This window comes from Siniperca chuatsi, linkage group LG1 (assembly GCF_020085105.1).
Source record: "Siniperca chuatsi isolate FFG_IHB_CAS linkage group LG1, ASM2008510v1, whole genome shotgun sequence".
In the NCBI taxonomy this organism is placed as follows: Eukaryota; Metazoa; Chordata; class Actinopteri; order Centrarchiformes; family Sinipercidae; genus Siniperca; species Siniperca chuatsi.
This window is the reverse complement of record NC_058042.1, coordinates 2,636,051-2,656,036: the sequence shown is the minus strand read 5'-3', so window position 1 is coordinate 2,656,036 and position 19,986 is coordinate 2,636,051. Positions and strand designations below refer to the sequence as shown.

Genomic DNA, 19,986 nt, shown 5'->3' with positions numbered 1-19,986 from the left:
CCACACAATTACGATGACCGACCACCTACTGTGGCCACGAGGCAGAACTCCGGCTGTGTGTGCTCCGCTACAGCGCACACTTTACTGGCCAAGAGGATAAAGAGACTAGCTATACTCTGTCTATGAGAAGAGAGGAATGTGTCTGTATCATCAAAATCACCTCTGACCTTGTAGCTGCCTGACTTTTGGCCTTTCAAGTGCAGCAAACAGGTGATTATGATACCAATAACGAGCCCTTTTCCTCCTTCGTCACACGCCACAGCAGAAGGCTCCCCTCGTTGACTCGTCTCACTTACTCACAGTCAACAAGCTGTATTGATATGAAGGACAGACTGCTGAAGCATAGCGGTTATTGATGGGGACTACGACAAGCACCCACTTAAACACATTTAGGCAAATGATTTGAGTGCTTGTGTACGAGTGCACAAAATGCATGCGTGCATCCTCATGCCAAGCTGTAAGAGGCAATGAAAGATTGATGCTTAGCCAAGCCCTAAATCATGCATACAAATGGGTATGTTCTGCTAATGTACAGTAGAGGGGAAACAGGACACACATGCACTCTTGCAGACACAAAAACAGATATTTAAAACACACACACACACACACACACACACACACACACACACACCTCTACTAGAACTCAAAACGATGGCCAGGTACTGAAACAAATGGCAGGATGATATCAGCCTTGTTAGCAATACACAAATCTTTTGTGATAGTCAATGGCTTCTTTCCAGTCCTGTATGCCTCTTGGTCATTCACCATCTTAAAGATGGTGAATGTTGGAGGAGGTTCCACTTAATAAAATGCGTTTTGAAGGAGACAAGAAAGGAGGCTTCAAGAGGGGCTCGGAGTGATGATGTACTGTAGAGGGAAATCCATTATCCAAACATGTAATGTGTAAATTCTCCTTCTTCACGTGTGGAGATGGAGATGTGGAGACATTTCTTCATTGGAAATCTGTTTAGCAGCTGAATACTGCAGGTCATCTGGTGGGACTGAAAAGGGATTACATACTAGAGCCAACAGGCTGCCATGGTAACCGCATCACCACGATATTATGACTACCACAGGACAGAATAAACAACTGCACCAACCAACACGCATTTAGTTAGTACTCATTTTTTTGTGATCTTCCCTTTTCCTTTTGAATCCATTTTGGCTTGGTCACGGAGGAGTGGGGCACAGGTAGCCTAAGTTTTTTTTCTTTACGGTCTACTATAGCAGCAGCTGCTTGAGTACTTGTATCATGAACCAAATATAGACTTTAATTAGACCACTTATAGCTGCTGTTTGGTTAATTCAGAAATAGTTAACAGATTTGAATTGGCTATATGTGGTTTTCATTCAGTCACAGTCCCTGTGATGTAAATCTGGGGCCCCTTTCACCCAATTTGCAACCTGAGATCATTTCCTTTTGTTCATAGTGACATGTTTTACTAATCATAACAAACACTATACTTGTGACACATGTATGAGAAGGTCAGAGCCCTATAGGACTCACAAATTAATCTGCAGTTTGCAACAATCAAAACGTGACGCTGCCACCATTTGCGTTGCATATAAATGGTTTTCTCGCAAATCGCTTTTGAGAAACGGGCCCCAGATTCATGATACTTCTAGTTGCTCTGTGCACAACTGCAGTAGTGAAAAATGCAAAGACAATCAACAGTCCAGTCACTGAAATCTTCAACGTGCTCAAATAAAAATTTTCATTTTGAAGCTGGGGTAACAAAGAACATTACGACCAATCAGAAATTCAAGTCAAATAGAGGTTTGTATGGATCAGCATAAAACTGCACGCCAAAAGGATCAATAAGCATAATATTTCACTTATTTTCATGCCATTTCCCAATAAAAATATAAATTCTTCAATTGTCTTCAGCATCAACAAACTTCACATTTGTGCCGATGTTTACAAAGCTCTGTTTCCTGGTGCCCAATACTTTTCTGAATCTCAACATAATTCAGTTATTCACACATAACCACATAACTGACATTCCATAACGCTCTATACGACACTAACGGGCAGGCTGAAGTTACAGTAATGTGGCCACATTTTCATTTAGAGACTGAACTGTCTTATGAAACTTGCCTACTGTTTACAATTCATAATTTTTGTCTACTTTTAAAAACACATTTTAGACAGACTCTGGTCCCAGTTACAATGTTGGTTGTTGGATAGCTTGAAGGAGAAACAGTAGTAAAAATGTTTTTTTTTTTATTATTTTGTCCCAAAATTCGTTTTCTGTCCCTTATTATTTAAGATTGATATATATAGTTTATCTTACTTTGAGTTTTAGGAAAAGCTCTTTACAGTCCTGCATCTTAACACTTCTCCAGCACATTTTTAAACGTCTTCTTTTGAAAATTTCTTGTATGTGTAAATAAAAACAGATTTACAGACAAAGCACAGCACCCAGTGCAACAGTACATCACGTTACCTCAGCAAAGCCCCAAACTAAATGATAACAGAATAATCCACTAGGTGACAGGGGAGACAGCTGTGCAATACGCTGTAAGTAATTAATGGCGCCACTTCAAAATAAGGCTGGATTGAGACAGGATGTGCTATTTGGCAAATGTGTGTTGTATCAATTCCTCTGTCCTAAATAATATCCATGTTTGCCTTTCTGGCACTGTAATTGGAGGAGCTAAGGAGCGACGACAGAAATGTGATGAGGTACATAAGGAACTGCAAAGAGCCCACGCAATATTGCAGATTGCAGCGATTTGAATAGCGCTCACGCCGGGATTCCCACCGGACGCGGCTCTATAACGTCGCGTCTGCGAGCCGGCTTTGTTCCGTCCTCCAAGCGGCTTCAAACCCCACCGGGAGCGTTTCAGAAGCAGAGCGATTTGCCTGCCCAACGTTGCTGACTTTGATTTGGTCCTTTTTCCTTGACTTCTGTGCTTCTACCGCGGGTAAGTAGGCTACGTAGTTATTTTGAAAATTGACTGTTCATCTGCTCTGTTTTGTCCTTTCCGGGCTACTGTAGAAACATGGCGGTGCAACATGGCTGCATCCGTGGAAGGGGACCCGCTCCCTCTGTAGATATAAACGTCTTGTTCTAAGGTAACGAAATCACAACAATTCTTATTTTCAGGTGATTATACACAAATAAAAACACACTTACAAATATTATATTCCATTTCTGCCAATAGCTCCTCCTAAATGTTGCACACTGGACCTTTAAAAGAGTGTTATTGTTGTATTTCTGGGGAGTGGAGAAATGCCAATGAATGCTGCTGTTTCAGTTGGAGTTGCACCTCTAGGATGGCACTTACCAATCCAACTTAAACAAAACCACAGCAGTGATGCTCTAAGGTTGCTGTACCACTCCAAATGGATCTCTGAATAAATATTTTGATTGAAACTGCATGATAAGCTTAAAATGAAAACCACAGTGATTGGGATCAGTCAGTGCGGTGATATTCTGCTCACACTCATTAGAGAATATGAGCTGTGGATAGCTAACTGCAGTCGCTAGAGGATGTGCAGCTGTGAATGTGTCAAACATTTTCAAGCTCTTCAATGCATTTTGTAAACACGTTCGTTCTGCGATACATCTGCAGTTTTGACTTCAGACGGACGCAGACTGATGAGATGATTAGAGGGGTCAACAGAAATGTGGGATAAAACAAATGAGAGATAAGAAATGAGCGAGCTGAAATAATACTGAGGAAGAGCTGCAGACACAGATACAGTTTGCTCTCCTCATTTGATGCTCCATTTAGCAGAAACACAAAATAAACCCATCCCCAGTGCAGAGCTGCTTACAGACACACAGTCGTTATGGAGTCACATAAGAAGAGGAAAAAAGTGTAGCTCAAAATAGACAATGTGCTTTTCCTCAGCAGCTGTGATATGATTTGTAATATGAGAGGGTACAACAGTGACTGAAATCCCTACAACAGCACTCAGCACATAACATTTCTTCCAATACTTGCGAAATGCATAATGATTCTGAAGCATTTCAGTGAGACGCCCTGCTCACATTAGCAAAATACACACCGGCACTAAAGATTATTCCGAGTCGTTTTTGATAAGTTATGCTTACTTACTTTGGAGGCAGCTTACACAACACAGTGTAATTTTCATTTGTGCCGGCTACATAGAAATTTTGACAAAAAAGAAAATATATCTTTAAGTGCATGGGATTAGATTTATTTCAAAATATTTCAAGTATCAAACAAAAAAATTTCAAACAAAGAGAATGAACATTAAAACAACAACAAAAAAAAGTTTAAGTTCTAATGGTACAAGAGCTAGCATGGCTAGTGGGCTAACAGCGCAGGTTGTAAATTATATAGCGTTATATCAGATACTTTACTGTAATTAACCTCTGCCACTGTCCTTAGACTCACAACAGCCAAGCAGCGCACCTACTTCTCTGCTGCATGTGTTATTTCTGCATGCAGTTAAGGTCCAATAAAAGACTATAAACAATATTCCCTGAATGAGAGGTCAACGCCACCCCCTCTCTCATACCGGCTGAACAGAGGAGAGCCTCGCAACTTTGCGTTTCAAAGGACAATCTGATTAAATTTAAAAGAAGCAGGTCAATTCGTTACCGGAAGTCAACATTTCTCGCCCTGTTCCTCATAGAAATGAATGGAAGTTGAAGTCCAGTCTGACTGCACCATGACCCACTCATGTGGCCGGGTGTTACAGGGGCCCCAGCGGTCAACAGACAGGCAATGGCCAGGATGTCTAACAGTGGTGTAACTCTATTTCTCTTCCTCCCGTCTACATCATTGAGCGCACATTCTAGAAGATGCGTGGCCGCTACAACAGTCCTTTTCTGTACGTTACAACAATCAGATATAACAATACATTTAAAGATGGACAACAAGCGCACAGAATGACTGAGGCAAGTAGCTGTGACACTCTGAATGCCTACACAAAGTCCTCATGAGCTTTACTATTATTAACAAGCTTCTCTGAGGCAAAAGGCTTCCCCGTATAGCCTCTACAGCTTCAGCTGGACATGGTAAAAATCAAAACCTTTACCCAAGTTTCTATAAATCCAAGTGGAAATGGCACGAATTACAACCTGATAATCAATAACGTCATGTGGCGAGCAAACTGATACTGTTCCTGTTCTGCGTCACGCACCAGGCTGTTTATTAGGTCATACCATGGACAGCTCCTGGTGCTGAAAGGAAGTCTAATTAACTAAACCAGCAAAATAACAGATGCAAAATGAAACCATTTCATTTTAATGAAACAATACTGAACCTCTTTAATTCAAACACAAATCCAATTCTTCAGTAGTATTAAACCAAAACAGATCTCACTCACACGAATGACGACGATATTACTTTCTAACAGACGCAGCAGTCTGGCATTGGCAAACACTGACAAGATAAACACACATTTCTCCTTTAAAACTCCTGTTCTCATCACTGCACAGCTTTTGAGACTGATATGATGTGTTTTATTGGGAGTAGAGGTGTTGGCTTTGACTGTAACCTAGCTTAATGGGAGATCAAATTAACCAGTCAAATATATGCTGTAATATCAGATCCCTTCGCATCTGCCACACCTTTAAGTGTAGGTATATTACAATGCACTGCACAGGCAAGGACTTGCACTGGAGCTATGGCAAGAAGAATGTAAACAACAACACAACAGATTTCTAAAACAGCTATATTACTTCCAAGCAAATTTTAACAAATTATAGACCCAAACCAAGTCTGTGTTTTCACTGCAACCGTCACTGGCCCACTCAATGAACAGCAAGTACACTTAACATCCTCTTTACTTGATGGTCTGTTGAATTTGAAACACACCCCATTGCTTAATCAACCACATTAAGGACCTTGCACTAACCTAACATGCTATGTGTAAAGCTGATTTATGGAGTCAGTTGTTCATGTTAAGCTAGTACGTGCAGACCAGCCTCAATACTCCACTATTCATCCCATGACAATGTCTACAGGCTGCAGACTTTGCTTCAAATTGTTTTCTTCCATCCACAAGTCACCATCCCAATCAGAAGTGGCAGGAGTCGGCTGTCGCTTTAATTGCATGCAAACTGGCAATTTCACAGTGAAGAGCTGCTAAAACAGTTTCAAACAAAGGGAGGTCTTGTTCAAATGCACTGGAGTATTATCACAAAATCTTGTTATCAGGTTTCTTCAACAAGCATCCCCTGAGAATCTGCACATACAACACGCACTTTGCTTATTGATGCACACGGTTGCATTCGAACACAGCTCCAAGTGAACACAAATATGTGTAGAAGAATTAACATGCCAAGGTAGCTACTGCTTACTGTACATTTTATGTTACAGCTGACACCATTACCCAGAATGACATCAATGCAACATCAGAATAAGCTTAGCATCCTAGATTACCAACATGCAAGCAACCATAAGCGCAAAGGTAGAATCCAACAACAACGACTGAAACCAGAAACCAAAGCCAACATGTTTTACCATCATTTGCCTGACCATGCTGGACCAGGTTCAGCAACCTAATACATATGCAGGTACAACAAAAATTAGTAAATGGAGCAGCTCTTACCTCGATGAGGAAGTCCCCCGTCCTGAGCCCCGCCTGCCATGCCACTCCTCCCTCATCCACCGACTCCAGGTACTGCAGGGCGGGGAAGGCAGGTGTGGGAGTAAACTCCTCAATGGGCGTATCCGCTGCACAGCAAGGAAGGACAGAGGTGGAAAGGATTATAGAGAAAGCAAACTGAACCGCAGTAATACCTACAAGACACAATAATGCACACAAAACATGAGATACTGTCAGAGGAGAATAAAACAGGACAGTTCAGTTTTCTAGGAAACATTTTGACTTGACAAGCACAGGTGCAATTAACAACATTACTGATGGCTGCATTCCATTTACACCTAAATGCAACTAATATTATTAATAACACCTGTGCTTTTCCTACTATAACAAGTCAAAATGTCTGCCTATTGATATCAATTTCTTCTCTGTGTCAATTACCAAGACATGGCTGGGATGTGTTTACCCTGGCTTAGATAAACAAGCATGTTTCCCAAAAATGTTCTATTAAACAATAAAGCAAATATTATGTACTTAAAGGAAGACTGTGGTGTCAGTAGGGAACTGTTATTTCGGCGTCCATTTGTGTCTAGGATATTCAGCGAAGGACAGTGCTTGAAAGGAGAGCAGGGGGGAACAGAGAGCTTATTTATTAGAGCTGGTATCGTTTGACAATTTTCAATACCTTGGTTTGGGTAACAATACTAAAATTATACACTTTTGAAGATCTCACTTTGAGGAGCACGTTTTTCTACAAAACCCCTTTTCTTTACAGCCAAACTTGTCAAATGCTTCTGTGTTTAATGTTGTCTCAAGACAAAGCAGTCTAAATAAAATACAGTCTAAAATTATGATTTATCTGATCAAGCAATAAGCGAACGAGACTAAGAATTTGACAAAGCATCTCAGTTCGAACTCTCCAGACTTGACAATATTCGATACTTAGCGTTAGAGCTACATTTCAGTTGATACTTAAGAAAGTATTAAGGTTCGATACCCAGCTCTATTGTTCAAACGGATTAAATAGGATGAAAATAACGGAGATAATAACCAAAATATATATAAGGTTATTCATGCTGGAAGGCACCAATGGAAAACAGTGTTACTGATCTTAGGAGCACTTCAAGCCAACGTGCATAAAACAGATGACTGTATGCACATGCATACCAAAACCTTATTTTTCCTAGTGATCTTTGTAATGTTGTAGTTGCCTTTAATTTCTTCAGTTTTCAACAACAGTTCACCATCTAGCCTGTACTGTACTATCACTCCATTCTCCCCACACATGGCTTCAGCCCACCCTCCCTCTCTTGCTCTCGGGGAGGTTAAAAAATATTGGGGCTGGGAGAAACCAGTGGTGACAAGTGACACTTCCTATAACTCATCCTGCTACTGGAAGACCGTCCGCGAGCACGTAAGAGGGTTTCACGAGGGTATTTACATGATTGTGATGACTATGTTTCTTTAGGTGTCTGCCTGTGTGTGTGTGTGTGTGTGTGTGTGTGTGTGTGTGTGTGTGTGTGTGTGACGGAGAGATGTAGACAGAGAAGGAGAAAGGGAGAGAGAGATGGACGGAGAGCAAAAAAAAAAAACCCGGCAGAAACGCAGAGAGCAAAAGAGGATGTAAGCTTATGTGACAGCTCGAGCATCAGTGCATGTGTGCGTGCTCGTGTGTGTGTGTTCACCCCCGTGCAGGATAAGCTCGGCTGGGTCAGTTCCCCGGGTGATAGCAGTGTCAGAATGACTAGAACATTCCTCTTGTTTTTCAAGCCAAATCCCTCTTTCCTCTCTCTCCATGTCAGTCCCTCTCTCCATCTCTGCCTCCCCCTCTCTTTCTCTCTCTCCGTGTGTGTCTTAACAATCGGAAACGTGAATACACTAAATTTACCTCCCGACAGTAACCATGGCGTAGACCAATTGAACAGCACCGCACAGTTGTGGAATGCAACGTGGATTATGACATGGCGAGAATCGTCATAGAAACCGACGCAGCAGCTCAAACTGCCTATTTTTAGAGCCAATCTCACGGCCTGGTGAAATATCAAACTGTCTGGATAGGCCACTCATATCACAACAGCTCTTGATGTTGTGGGAAGAGGTGCTACAAGGCAGGTACACAGCAAACATAAACCAAAAGCAGATTAAAAAAAAAAAGGATTTCTTCATGCTTTTGCTCGATTAACTAGTGATGTCATATTACAGATGTTTATGTCAGCCCTGAGAGGTGGATGAAGCCTATTACAGACACATAATTATAAAAATGTGGGCAAGTTTGGGTGGGTTTGCAGTCAACTGCACCCCTGACAACAACACATGCCATCACAACGTATCTGACACTCCTGTTATGTGCACGGGTCTTCAGCGGAGGTCATAATAAAGTTGCTTTGAAATGTATTTTTAATAGCAAAAAACTTATTTGCATGTTTGTGCGTGGTTTTGTTGGAGGGGGGAGGAGGGCTACAGTATCACTCCATGCATTCTCTCACACACAAGCCCTAAGACTGATCCAAGATGAGCCAAACTGCACAAACCCCAAACAAAACTGCACCATAGTACATTTTGCAAAATGCAAATCCTGGTGGTGGTATAACTGCAGTTTGTGTTAAAACAGATTGATATTCATTTTAAGAGAATGGCAGAAAGAGACAAATAGTACACTAAAAGCAAAAAAAAAGTCAGAAATTGTTCCTACCTTTGGCCCCTCGCAGGACGAAGCCGAATCCCTCATTCTCCTTTTTCTGGAGCACCACCGTCTTCTCGTCCACCACGCAGTCACTGTGGAGGAGATGCCGAGCAGAGCGCCCATTAGCACAGCCCATCATCCGCAGCATGGCCACGGACGCCCTGCCCGAGTGGAGGTTCATGCTGCTGGAGGAGAGCTAGTCCGGCCAGGGCAGGGCAGGGCAACCCCGACCCCACCCCACCACCACCGCCGCCGCCGCCGCCTCCTCCTCCTCCTCCTCTCGCCGGCCCCTATCTCTATCAAACGGTATGACAGCGGCCCCGGCAGCCCGGCGACAGCATCTCCAGAAAAGAGCCGACCCAAAAAAACTAAACAAAAAAAAACTAGAGGGAGACAACGAGGAAAAGACGCGCCCCCCTCCCCTCCCCTCCCCTCCCTGCTACTGCCTTGCCGCCGCCGCAGCTGCAGCCTGTCAGCCGCCTCTCCTGTGCGGAGACGCGGGGTTGGCAGCGCGGTTACCCCCGCCGCTGCTGCTGCGGAGGCTCCGGCCGGCGGTGTGGGAGTGCTGCGCCGTCGAGGAGAAGCGACATCAGGCTGGTGGTGATAGCGGCTAATGGCTCATGATGAGGCGGGGAGGAAGGCTCGCCGGGCTGGGGGGGGGGTGGAGGGAGGGAGGGAGAGCGAGCGAGCGGGAGGGAGCAGCAGAGTCTCGGTGTGGATGGATGTCTAGGTGTGCGGTGCTCTGCAATATGCAATCACAGCTACAGAACCGACTGGCTGGTACGGAGTGTGTGTGTGTGTGTGTGTGTGTGTGTGTGAGAGATGGCAGAGAGAGAGGATGGGGGGAGTGGGTGTGTGACCAGCACTGGAACAGGGTGACGGCGGGGTGTCGTTAAGGTCCGATGCCTGCCTAATTTACTGGCTGATCGGTTAATTGATTAATTGATAATCTCGCTGACGTTCGAAGGTTGCGGCTGTCATCTGCCAGTTCGACATTTCTGTTGTCCTTATTGTTTTTTTTTGTTTTTTTTTACATTTTCACCTTAAAACAACAACTTTTATCCTAAAAACTGTCACCTGCTGTATTCACACCAAACTTACAAAAAAGAACTTCTTCTAACATAAATGTAGTCAAAGAAAAACTACAAAAGATCCATAAGGAACAATGGAAGGATGAGATTTGGATAAGCCAAAGCTCAGAAACTGTGTTCAAATCAAAGAGGATTACCACACTGAGCCTTATGTACAATTACATTTGCAGAGAGGGCAGAGGGCCCTGTGTGCTCAGTTAAGAATTGGTACCTCACTGGCAAGTGAGGTAGGCAGATATAAAGGTTTTCCTGAAGAGCAGCGTTTATGTGGGGTTTTTTTGTGATCTTAGTGTTGTTGAGGATTAATTTAATTCAGCGTTTTGAAAAATCATTTGTATGAAAAAATGCAGTTGAGGAACCCTGATTTGTTTTGGTTGTCTGAAGGTAATATGTTGAGTTGGCTCTTTAATGAGAACTACGACAGAGAACGCTATATCTATCCATCATAATAAGAGCTTATTTGATATGGAAAATTAATGTTTTGACACGTTGAATCTGTGGAAATGTATGTTGCGACTGGTCATGTGGCCATCCTGGTTGCTGTGCAGGACACTCAAATGAACAAATCAATCAATCTTACTGAAGACACTGCGAAGGAATGATGTAGGGGTGTGTTACAGTGATATTTTTTCAATACCACTTGGCCATTGGATACCACAGAAGGTAAAAGAAACTTCAAGTACAAAGAAAAGCATATGCACATGTTGTAGACAACATACTGTCTACAGGAATAACTTATTATTGTAACTTGTTAATATGGCATAAAAAAGGATAGTCTAGAGATGGAGCTATGTCTAGAGATAGCTAATAACTTCATCGGTGATTTAATAAAATGACTCGGGTGCATGAAAATGCTCGTAGGTTGATGCTGAAATCCATGTTTCTTTCCTCATTGAACAACAGAAGTGACAGCTCTGCAGTCAGCCTGCAACTGCAGCTTAAAATGCATATTTTACAAAATGCATATGACATTATGTCTCCCATGTCCTCCTTTAACTAACAGTAACAGCAGCTGCGGTTGCTTATCCTAACCTACACTACTGTTGTTGTTGCAGCTGTGTGTATGAGGAATCCTCCGTATGGTGATGCAACTTCTCCGCTGCAAGAGAAGGATTACTCCAAAATGAGAGGCACCTCTTGATGTTTAACTCAGCAGTAAGCAGTAACATCTTCCCCTTAGCTCAGAATATGTTAACCAGGACCAGTTTTCTCCTCCACTGGTCTTCGTTTTCTGCAATATGTATAAGATGGTACGTTCCATCTCTCATTTCCTGCAGTAATCACGGCCGTGGCTGGCGTGGTGAGACTGATCAGGGGTCATCTGGGTGGTGAAGCAGAGCTGAGCAGGGAACCAGCTGGGGATAGGTGCAACTCAAAGGCCAAGTTTGCTCCTCCAGCCTGAGGTGTTTGCTGTAAGGGTGCATCATTCAGCTTATATTAGGTGCAAGGATTACACTGAATAGACACGCGGGAGAATAAAGAAGGAGAGAGAGGGGCGACTGCCATCCTAGCAACAGTTCCCTTAGCAACGCAATCTGTCTAGAGAGGAAGAAGGCCTGTACTGCTGACACACTGAAGGTTATCTCCTAGCATTTCCTTACACACACACATATACACACACACCCTCTGGCCCATGTTGGGGGGGGGGCAGTGATAATCACACCTTGATCACCCAAATCTGACATGGTGGCAGCTTCAATAGGTCAGCGCACCGCAGTGTGCAGAAAAGGGCCTGACAGTTTATCAAAGGTGTCATCTTGTTCAACAAGTGATTTTTTTGGGGGGGGGCAACAGACTGAGGCTGCTTTATCAAAACAAAGTGGAGCATGCAGGATGTGGGACATGCTGTTCGACAGGCTGTACGGGATGAAGTGCAAGCTTACCCCAGGGAGCCAGCTGCCTCAATCTGGGCTCCACCGTGGGAGGCCGCAGTGTATTTATAGTCGAGAGGAGAGGTTCTGTATGCAATGCAATGGCCGTTTGTTTGTCAGACATTCATCTCCTGCTGTCCACGCAAAACCTTTTATTGGAGTTTGGAGGTCTGGCTCAGGAGTGGTTAGACAGTCATCAAGCTCTTATATTGCCTGACTGATGGCTGGTGGAGAAAATAATGTACAGTAAACTATCAGTCATTGTGGACAAGGACTTCTAACCTCTCAATGGCATGCTTTGAATGTGGCAGAGTACTCTCAGTCACCGGCTCATTCCTCCGCATTCAGTTATTTGTGCCGTGTGACTCTACAACGACTCCTCGGGCACCAGCATCATCAGCATTTTATCTTAGACAGCAGAGAGCTGATCAAGCATCATGTACGAAAATCCACATCTGGCTTTCCTCCCTCTCCGTCTCACCCTGCTGCAGCCTCAGTCAGCAAGCCTGTCCACTCAGATTTGAAGAGTAACAGAAAAGGAGAGAGCTTCTGCACACTCTCTCAGTGCAAAACATTTAATTGTCAAGTCAAGCTTTTAGTCTTACACCATCAGGACATGCAGCGTTGAACAAACACATGGTAACGATTTTACAGCAATATACTGCTGCCACCATGAAAAAACCCTGCTCTATTTCTTTTTACAACTAGAAAATGTACTAACAAGAAAACTGTCTCGTTCTAATGAGACAGTTTTCCTGTTTATGACAAGATATTTTCACGTGTTTGTCTCTAAACATCTTGGGACCATGTTGGAAATAAGTTCTCTCTAGATCCACAGATAAATCAAAATGTTAACAGATTATAAAATAAGTTGTAAGTATAATAAGTTATATGGTGGTGGTGCTGCTGCCACACTGTTGTAACGTGCATCTTGTCTGAGCCTCGAGGTGCAGTACAGTGTGTTTGCTGGATGTCAGTTCAGTTTTAAGTTACTTAAGCACACAATGAACCATCAGTAAGGCGCCATGGCCTGCCATAACCATACTCTCCATCCATTCTGGTAACAGAAAGTATCATAATGTTCAGAAACTTTACTCCATACACATTTTTTGGCACTTAAAGGCATCCATAGCCTTTAAGAGCAATTATGACATGTGTTCTTGTAAAGCATTATAGACAGCATATGTTTGTATATCCTGTACATCTACGACATCAGTGCACACAGGTGTGACCACTACAACCAGAGCCATAACTTACAGTGCATTGTTCACTTTTGGCATCATGTGCTGATGGCAGGAAGCTTGACAGTTTAACATTTTGCAATCAGAAATGCTTTTACTCTTCTAGACCGTTTGGGTCCCAGTTATGGTTGTTCCTTTACAACACGAGTGAAGCACAAGCTGTTTCGGGCGGTGTAGAAGGCTGTATTGATTAAAATGGAAGCAAATCTGTTCCCTCAAACAGACATGAGGTGGACGACTGAGAAATCTGGCTGAAATGCCCCACCTTGGATTTGTTTTTATGATCACACTTCATGTCGGATCAGCTTTACTTCCAGGAAAACACCCGCCAGGCAATAGCTACCACTGAGAGGTCATGTCCTGATTCCAGCATTTTTACACTGGTTAAATTATACTACTTTTGAGCCAAGAATAAATAAATAAATGAATTATTTAATGAATGATTTAATCAGTATTACCCACCAAAATGTCTTCGCAATGTGGAGATGGCTCAATAATTCTAAAACAATGTCTCTGATCCTGCTTTCTACAACTATCTATTAACACTATGACATTAAATCACAGATACAATATCAGAATATATAATGTATCTGTGTCAACCTTTCTCAAATTATGTCATTGGTCACTTCATTATCCAATCAAACATAGGATTGGTGGCCAAAAGCTGAGTGACCCTTTTTTCACATCCTGCATATGAACAGTGGTCACACCTGGCTCTGTGGAAGGATTATGTTCCAGATATATCTACTGTAAATATATATGAATTCTTCTATTTGTCTACTGGGACTGTCAACAATATTTGGTAGCTACTTACAGCTCAGTTTATCTTTCCTTTTAATTTGTGAGTGGAGATCAAACTGCTGTTTGGCACCTTCTTCCTGCCTATAAACACACAGACCAGGAAAGTTCCTGCCTCATGCAGCATTTAACGACACCCTCTGCCAGTAAAAAAACAATTATGAATCTTTAAAGAGCAAAGGGAGGTCTTGATGTGAGTTGGGGGAAAATGTACAGTAACAATTTAATATCTGATGTAGAGTAAAAATATATATACATATATACATAGTGTGTTCCTATAGGGAGCACAGCATTGAAATCGTCACAGCTCAGTCTATATCCAGGTTCAAGTTTAATTTCAAGATGAGATTTCCCCTGGATCTTTGAAATCACATGGGTCTTTAGTCTATGCCACAATTCACATTGGGCCAACCAGCCTTCGTCACTGCACCGGGGGAGAGAGGGTAGAGATGGTTCACCTTGACCCATATTGGACACTTACTGGGAAAAAAACCACCTACCAGCATGTTCAGAGTCCAGCCAGAGGAAATGAAGATGTAAATGCAGAGTAATGACGGAAATGTCACACTGTCCTTATCATCACACACATTTCCACATTTTATATATTACTACATTGCAGTGTACAGAGAGTAGTGTAGTAATTTAAAAACTGACAAAAGGCCATTGTGTCCACTAGTTACTGTAAATTATTCCCATCCAGTTTGGTAGAATTAGATATCTGAGCATGTTTGCTCCTTTTGATCCTAAAGAAATGATTTAATCATGTACAGGACTTGAAAAACCAGCAGTCTAGGATTAAATCAAGTTATTTTAGGCTTGGGCAGACTTCAGATGCACTACCATCTTGTGGAAGCCTGTTAGAGCTTTCCATTAGTTGATGAAAGGACTGACAATGACTCTGACAAGGACTTAAAATGTAACTGACAAATACATGAAGCAGCTCCTCAGATGAAAAAAGATTAATTTCCATATGCAAGAGGTGACAAAAAGTCAGTGGTGGAAGTATTCTGATCATTAATTTAAGTAAAATTACTTCTACCACAACTTAAAAATACTCGATTACAAGTGAAAGTCCTGCATTTAAAATTTTACTTACTAAACATATTGAAGTATTATCAGTATAATGTTCTTAAAGTATCAAAAGTGAACATACTCATTACGCACAATGGCCCCTTGCAAACTGTTATATTATTATATATTACATTTATTGATTATTTTTTTATTAATTCACTAACATATTAGAAACATTTTCATGTTGCAGCTGCTCGATTTTGACTGCTTTATATACTGGTAGCTAGTTTAATCTATTACAATGCATCACAATATTAACCTCTGAAATGTAATGGCGTAGAAGCATGAAGTAGCAAAGAAATTGAAAAACTCAAGTTAAGAACAAGTACTTCAAAATTGTACTTAAGTACAGTACTTGTGTAAATGTACTTAGTTACACAACTGCAAAAAGTGAAGAAGCGAATTAAAAATGCATGTTTCACTTGACCTCTTGGATATGGAAACAAATCTCTTTAAGGTCTTTGTCACTGTGCCTGTTGTCCTTACAATAAAACTGCCTGGCTGGTTGATCGAACACACCGCACACAGAGTTTTCAAGCTTTTAAGATTTCTAAGTTGGTGTGTTTTTACTCATTCAAAAATCAGAAGAATAACAAGTGTGGAACCACTGCTTGGTAGACCTGAAGACAAACCTCTCCTTTGTGATACATGTGAAGACACTAATGACTACCAGCTGCATCCTGTGTGTTTTTTGATACAAAACAATTCCAGCTCAGCTAGTCGTATTCTGTGCCACCACCACAGCTCCAGAGTCTTTGACATTAAGGTAATTATATTTGCGTATTATAGTATTTAACATCTACTGCTGAAATGATTAGTCAATGAATTAATTAGTCGATCAACAGAAAATTAATCAACAACAATTCTGATAAATGACTAACCGTTTAAAGGGAACTCCACCAAGTTTCATCATTGAAGTGTGTTTCCAGGTGTTGGGGAGTTCTACTTCTTATGTGAGAAAAGTTGTAGAAAGCCTTTAGTGTCTCCAGAGGGAGCTGCGTGAACTCTGACAAATTGCCACAAATGACAGTACTAGCATGACACACCTGAATCTCCGACCGAACTGTAGGCGGGGGAGTTGCATTTTGGGTAATGTAGGAGCCAGGACAAGGAAGAAGAATGTGTGGAAAACTGAAGATCAGTCTGTCAGTCTGACAATGTTGCAGGAGTACAATGCTAAATCAGTGGAGTACTCTTTTTAAAGTTGGTTCCCTCTCAAATGTGATCATTTGCTGCTTTTCTCTGTTTTATATCATTGTAAACTGAATCTCTTTGGGCTGTTAACTGTTGGTTAAACAGCAAAGTGAAGGCGTTAACTTGCGCTCTCAGAACACGTGATATCGAGCATATAGGCAATCAAACAGACCAACGCGTATCGACTCTAGAGCCACTTAATATCAAGCCAGACTTCCTGGATCCTGTTTTTTGTACTTTCACCTGCCCCACTAAAGAGCACCTGTCGGATCAGCCATCAGAGCCATGCAGCGCTTCCTTCTTCCATTGTAAAGAGATGGTTCAATATTGATGAAGAAATATTACTTACAGCCTTAATATCATCATTAACAATTCTAAATTTGTAGATAAAATGAGAATTGACTGCTCAGTACTCAGACTACTCATCTTTTATTAATGCAATTTTTTTTTACAAGTTTGTGCAAATCTGCCAGCATTTCATTCTCTGTGATTCTGCAGCTCCATCGGACAGGCTGAGGAAGGCCATGACTTCAGCCTTGGCATGCACTGTTGTATGGGTTAAAACCACTGCACATGTTCTGCAATGCAAACAGCTGCATGCCTGATGGTGTTGAACAAATGACCTGGTGTGATCTAACACAAGCCAGAGCTCATTCATATTCATGTTCTGGCAAGGACATGCAGCTCACCTGTGTGATTGAGTCTTCTAAATGGGATTTGTTCACAATGGGGAATATACTCCAAGTGCTATATATCTCAGCTCTCTCTCTCACACACACACACACAAACAGAGGAGTACACATCTATCTTCATTTCTAATGAAGCTTGTATTGAAGTGGATGTGACAGAAGAGAAGAGTGGAGCAGAATAACTTAACAGAAGACGGTGAAAACCTTGGGATTTAACGTCAGGTACCGTTAGACGGGACTTTTCACTTAGCTGAAAGGACAGGAATGCATCTTAAATCCTCTTTTCCTACTATGGCTTTTCCCTTTCTTTCCTCAAGAACAGAGGAAAAGGTTTCACCAGACGCTGACTGAAGATTATAAACCAAACCGCTCCATATAGAGACAAATAGTTGTTTTGTATGTAGATTTTATATTATATATGTACTGTAGGTTTCATTGCACCCGAGAGATTGTAAATATTTAGACTACAAACAGCCCCCTGAAACTAAAAGAAAAATCTTAAATCAACCAAAAGCTTTAAAAACTGTTGTTTTGAATTTTTGGTAAGATGAGTTTTACTAGCATATACTGTATATATTGCATTGGATTTTGCATGATTTGAAAACAAGCATATCTGTGAGGTCTTACCTGGAGGCATCAAAGCTGTCGTAGGAGCCCACAGTGTAGTGTCTAAAGAGCTTCCGTCTGTCTGCACGGTCCGCTCGGGAATCTGCCAAAACACAGCAGAACGAGATCAATATTCACATCCCATTTGTGACCAATAACAGCAGTTTACAAATCAATCACTGCTGTTCTGTGGACAAGTATTGGACAGTAAAACTGTGACCCCTTGACAAATGCTGTTACTGCACATGAGGCACTTCTGTTTTTGCTTCCTCTTCAGGATCCAATCCAATAACACGACGTGACATTTGAACCTTAGTCACGTTAAAGAGTTTCATTGGGAGAATTATCCCTAAAAGAGAAGTTACACCTGTCCTCACACTGTACAATTCAATATATCATGGCAAATACAAAAAAATCTGTTAGAGCTGAGAGATTGTTCAGCGCTATAACGTCACACTACTTTTGCCTTTGCTCCTAACAGGCAAGATTCATTTTCAGTGACAAATGTAAGTCCATTATTCACTCTCCTTTAATCGGTTTTTGTCTCCTCAAAAATATATCTGTTCCCCTTTCTTTGTCTTTCTGCCTTTGGTGCTGGGCAGGTAGCATGCAGTGGGTTTATCAGAGCTTTTTGGCAAAAAAAAAAGTCATTAACCGAAAAACCAAAACAATGAGCTGAAAGATGCTAAAACACCCAGGAGAGCTGAGGGCAGCTGCAGAGTTGGGTGATCATTCTCAATGGATTTGTCACTATGATCAACACCTTTCACATTACACAGTCATTCAGTCTATGTTAATATTAAAATATTCACGATATTCACAGGCAATGACGTGTTTAGCTAAACGTTGGCCAGTGCCAGACACACTTTCTTTTTCTTGATTGGCAGTTCTTTGGTGCAACTATTTCAAGCATATCCCTCTCAAAATGCAAGTGATACGTTTATCTATATTTGAAATCTACAGTAAATAAGAAATATTTACAGATAATTTGAGATAGATAGACAATCAATGATGAACATCTACAAGACGTGCAACTGCTAACACTGCGTCAATTAGAGGCCCCTATTTAACATTAATCGATATAAATTGAGAAGAGTATTTAAACAAAGATCCAGAGGGTGGCAATATTGGCTAATAAATGGAGAAATAAGAGACTTGACCATTTAACCTACAACTGCAAAAGGTGTTTGTAACACTGTGAATGTGTCGAGGTTGAAAACACATTTCCAGCACACATTTTATCAAATGTGCCACTCCAAACATTTTCTCAGTTCTCTTTTGGCCTCCGTCCTCCTTCATCTGCCTCCCTTTTATCTACAATTTTACTTAAAGAGTATGTGTAGAAACATTAAACTGTACACTTTCATAGACTAAAGAAAGCAGTGTCAAAAATGATCTGATTTTATATTAAAAAAGTACATCTGAAACACACAAATGACCTCCAGAGTGAAGAGTCCTCCCGTCTTAGCCTGTCTCATCTATTTGTCCTATTCAGCACCAGCTCCTCCCCCCTTTCTCTCCGTCTCTTTCATTCCTTCACATACTCTCTCACACCAGCTGTCACACTTTCACAGAAACTCCATCTCTTCTGATCCGGCTTAGATCTTGTCATCTTTGCAGGAACATTTTTTTCTCCCCCTGATTCTACATCCACAGTGTCAGATTGGAGGAGGGAGGATGTGGCTGGAAGTAGATGATAGACCGTTTGAAAAATGGGTTACAGCTTTGTTTTTTGTTTTTTTACAGAAAAGAAGGAGGGGGGGAAATGAAAGAAAACAGAGTTAATATGTGTAAGAAGACGTTCTTCTGAGAGGAATGGAGAGAGAGAGAGAGAGAGAGAGAGAGAGAGAGAGAGAGAGAGAGAGAGAGAAAATAGTAAATCCACAACATAGTCACACTCCATAGCAACTGCTGTCTGACTGCGGCCAGCTGGTTTCTATGGTCACAGATCAATAGAGATGGTGCATGCATGGTGTGTGTGTGCGTGCGTGCGTGTGCGTGCAGAACTGAATGTGAACACAAAGTATTCATGTTTGTGTGTTGTGTGAAAACATGCATGTTTCACTGCATATGTATTTGTGTCTTTGTCCTGTTAGATGTTTATACTGCTAGCATGTGTATAATTGTGTGTGTGTGTGTGTGTGTGTGTGTGTGTGTGTGTGTGTGAGCAGCAGGGGATTCTGTCGGGCATCTGGGCCTCCCTGGGTTCCTTC

The 19,986-nt window shown here is 41.7% G+C and overlaps 1 protein-coding gene across 12 annotated transcripts in view; it reads right to left on the bottom strand.

The window, feature by feature from the left end:
* LOC122875832 (SH3 and multiple ankyrin repeat domains protein 2-like) overlaps positions 1-19,986 on the bottom strand; it is a 199,920-nt gene that overhangs the window by 46,017 nt on the left and 133,917 nt on the right. For all 12 annotated transcript variants that reach the window (XR_006377928.1, XM_044195475.1, XM_044195484.1 and 9 more), the window contains 3 exons: positions 17,795-17,876; positions 9,222-9,304; positions 6,536-6,660 (listed from right to left, as the gene is read on the bottom strand). Coding sequence is in view for 11 of the 12 variants with exons in the window: in XM_044195475.1 (XP_044051410.1) it covers positions 6,536-6,660; positions 9,222-9,304; positions 17,795-17,876 (290 nt within the window). In the remaining variant the exon portion in view is untranslated. The remainder of the gene's footprint in view (positions 1-6,535; positions 6,661-9,221; positions 9,305-17,794; positions 17,877-19,986) is intronic.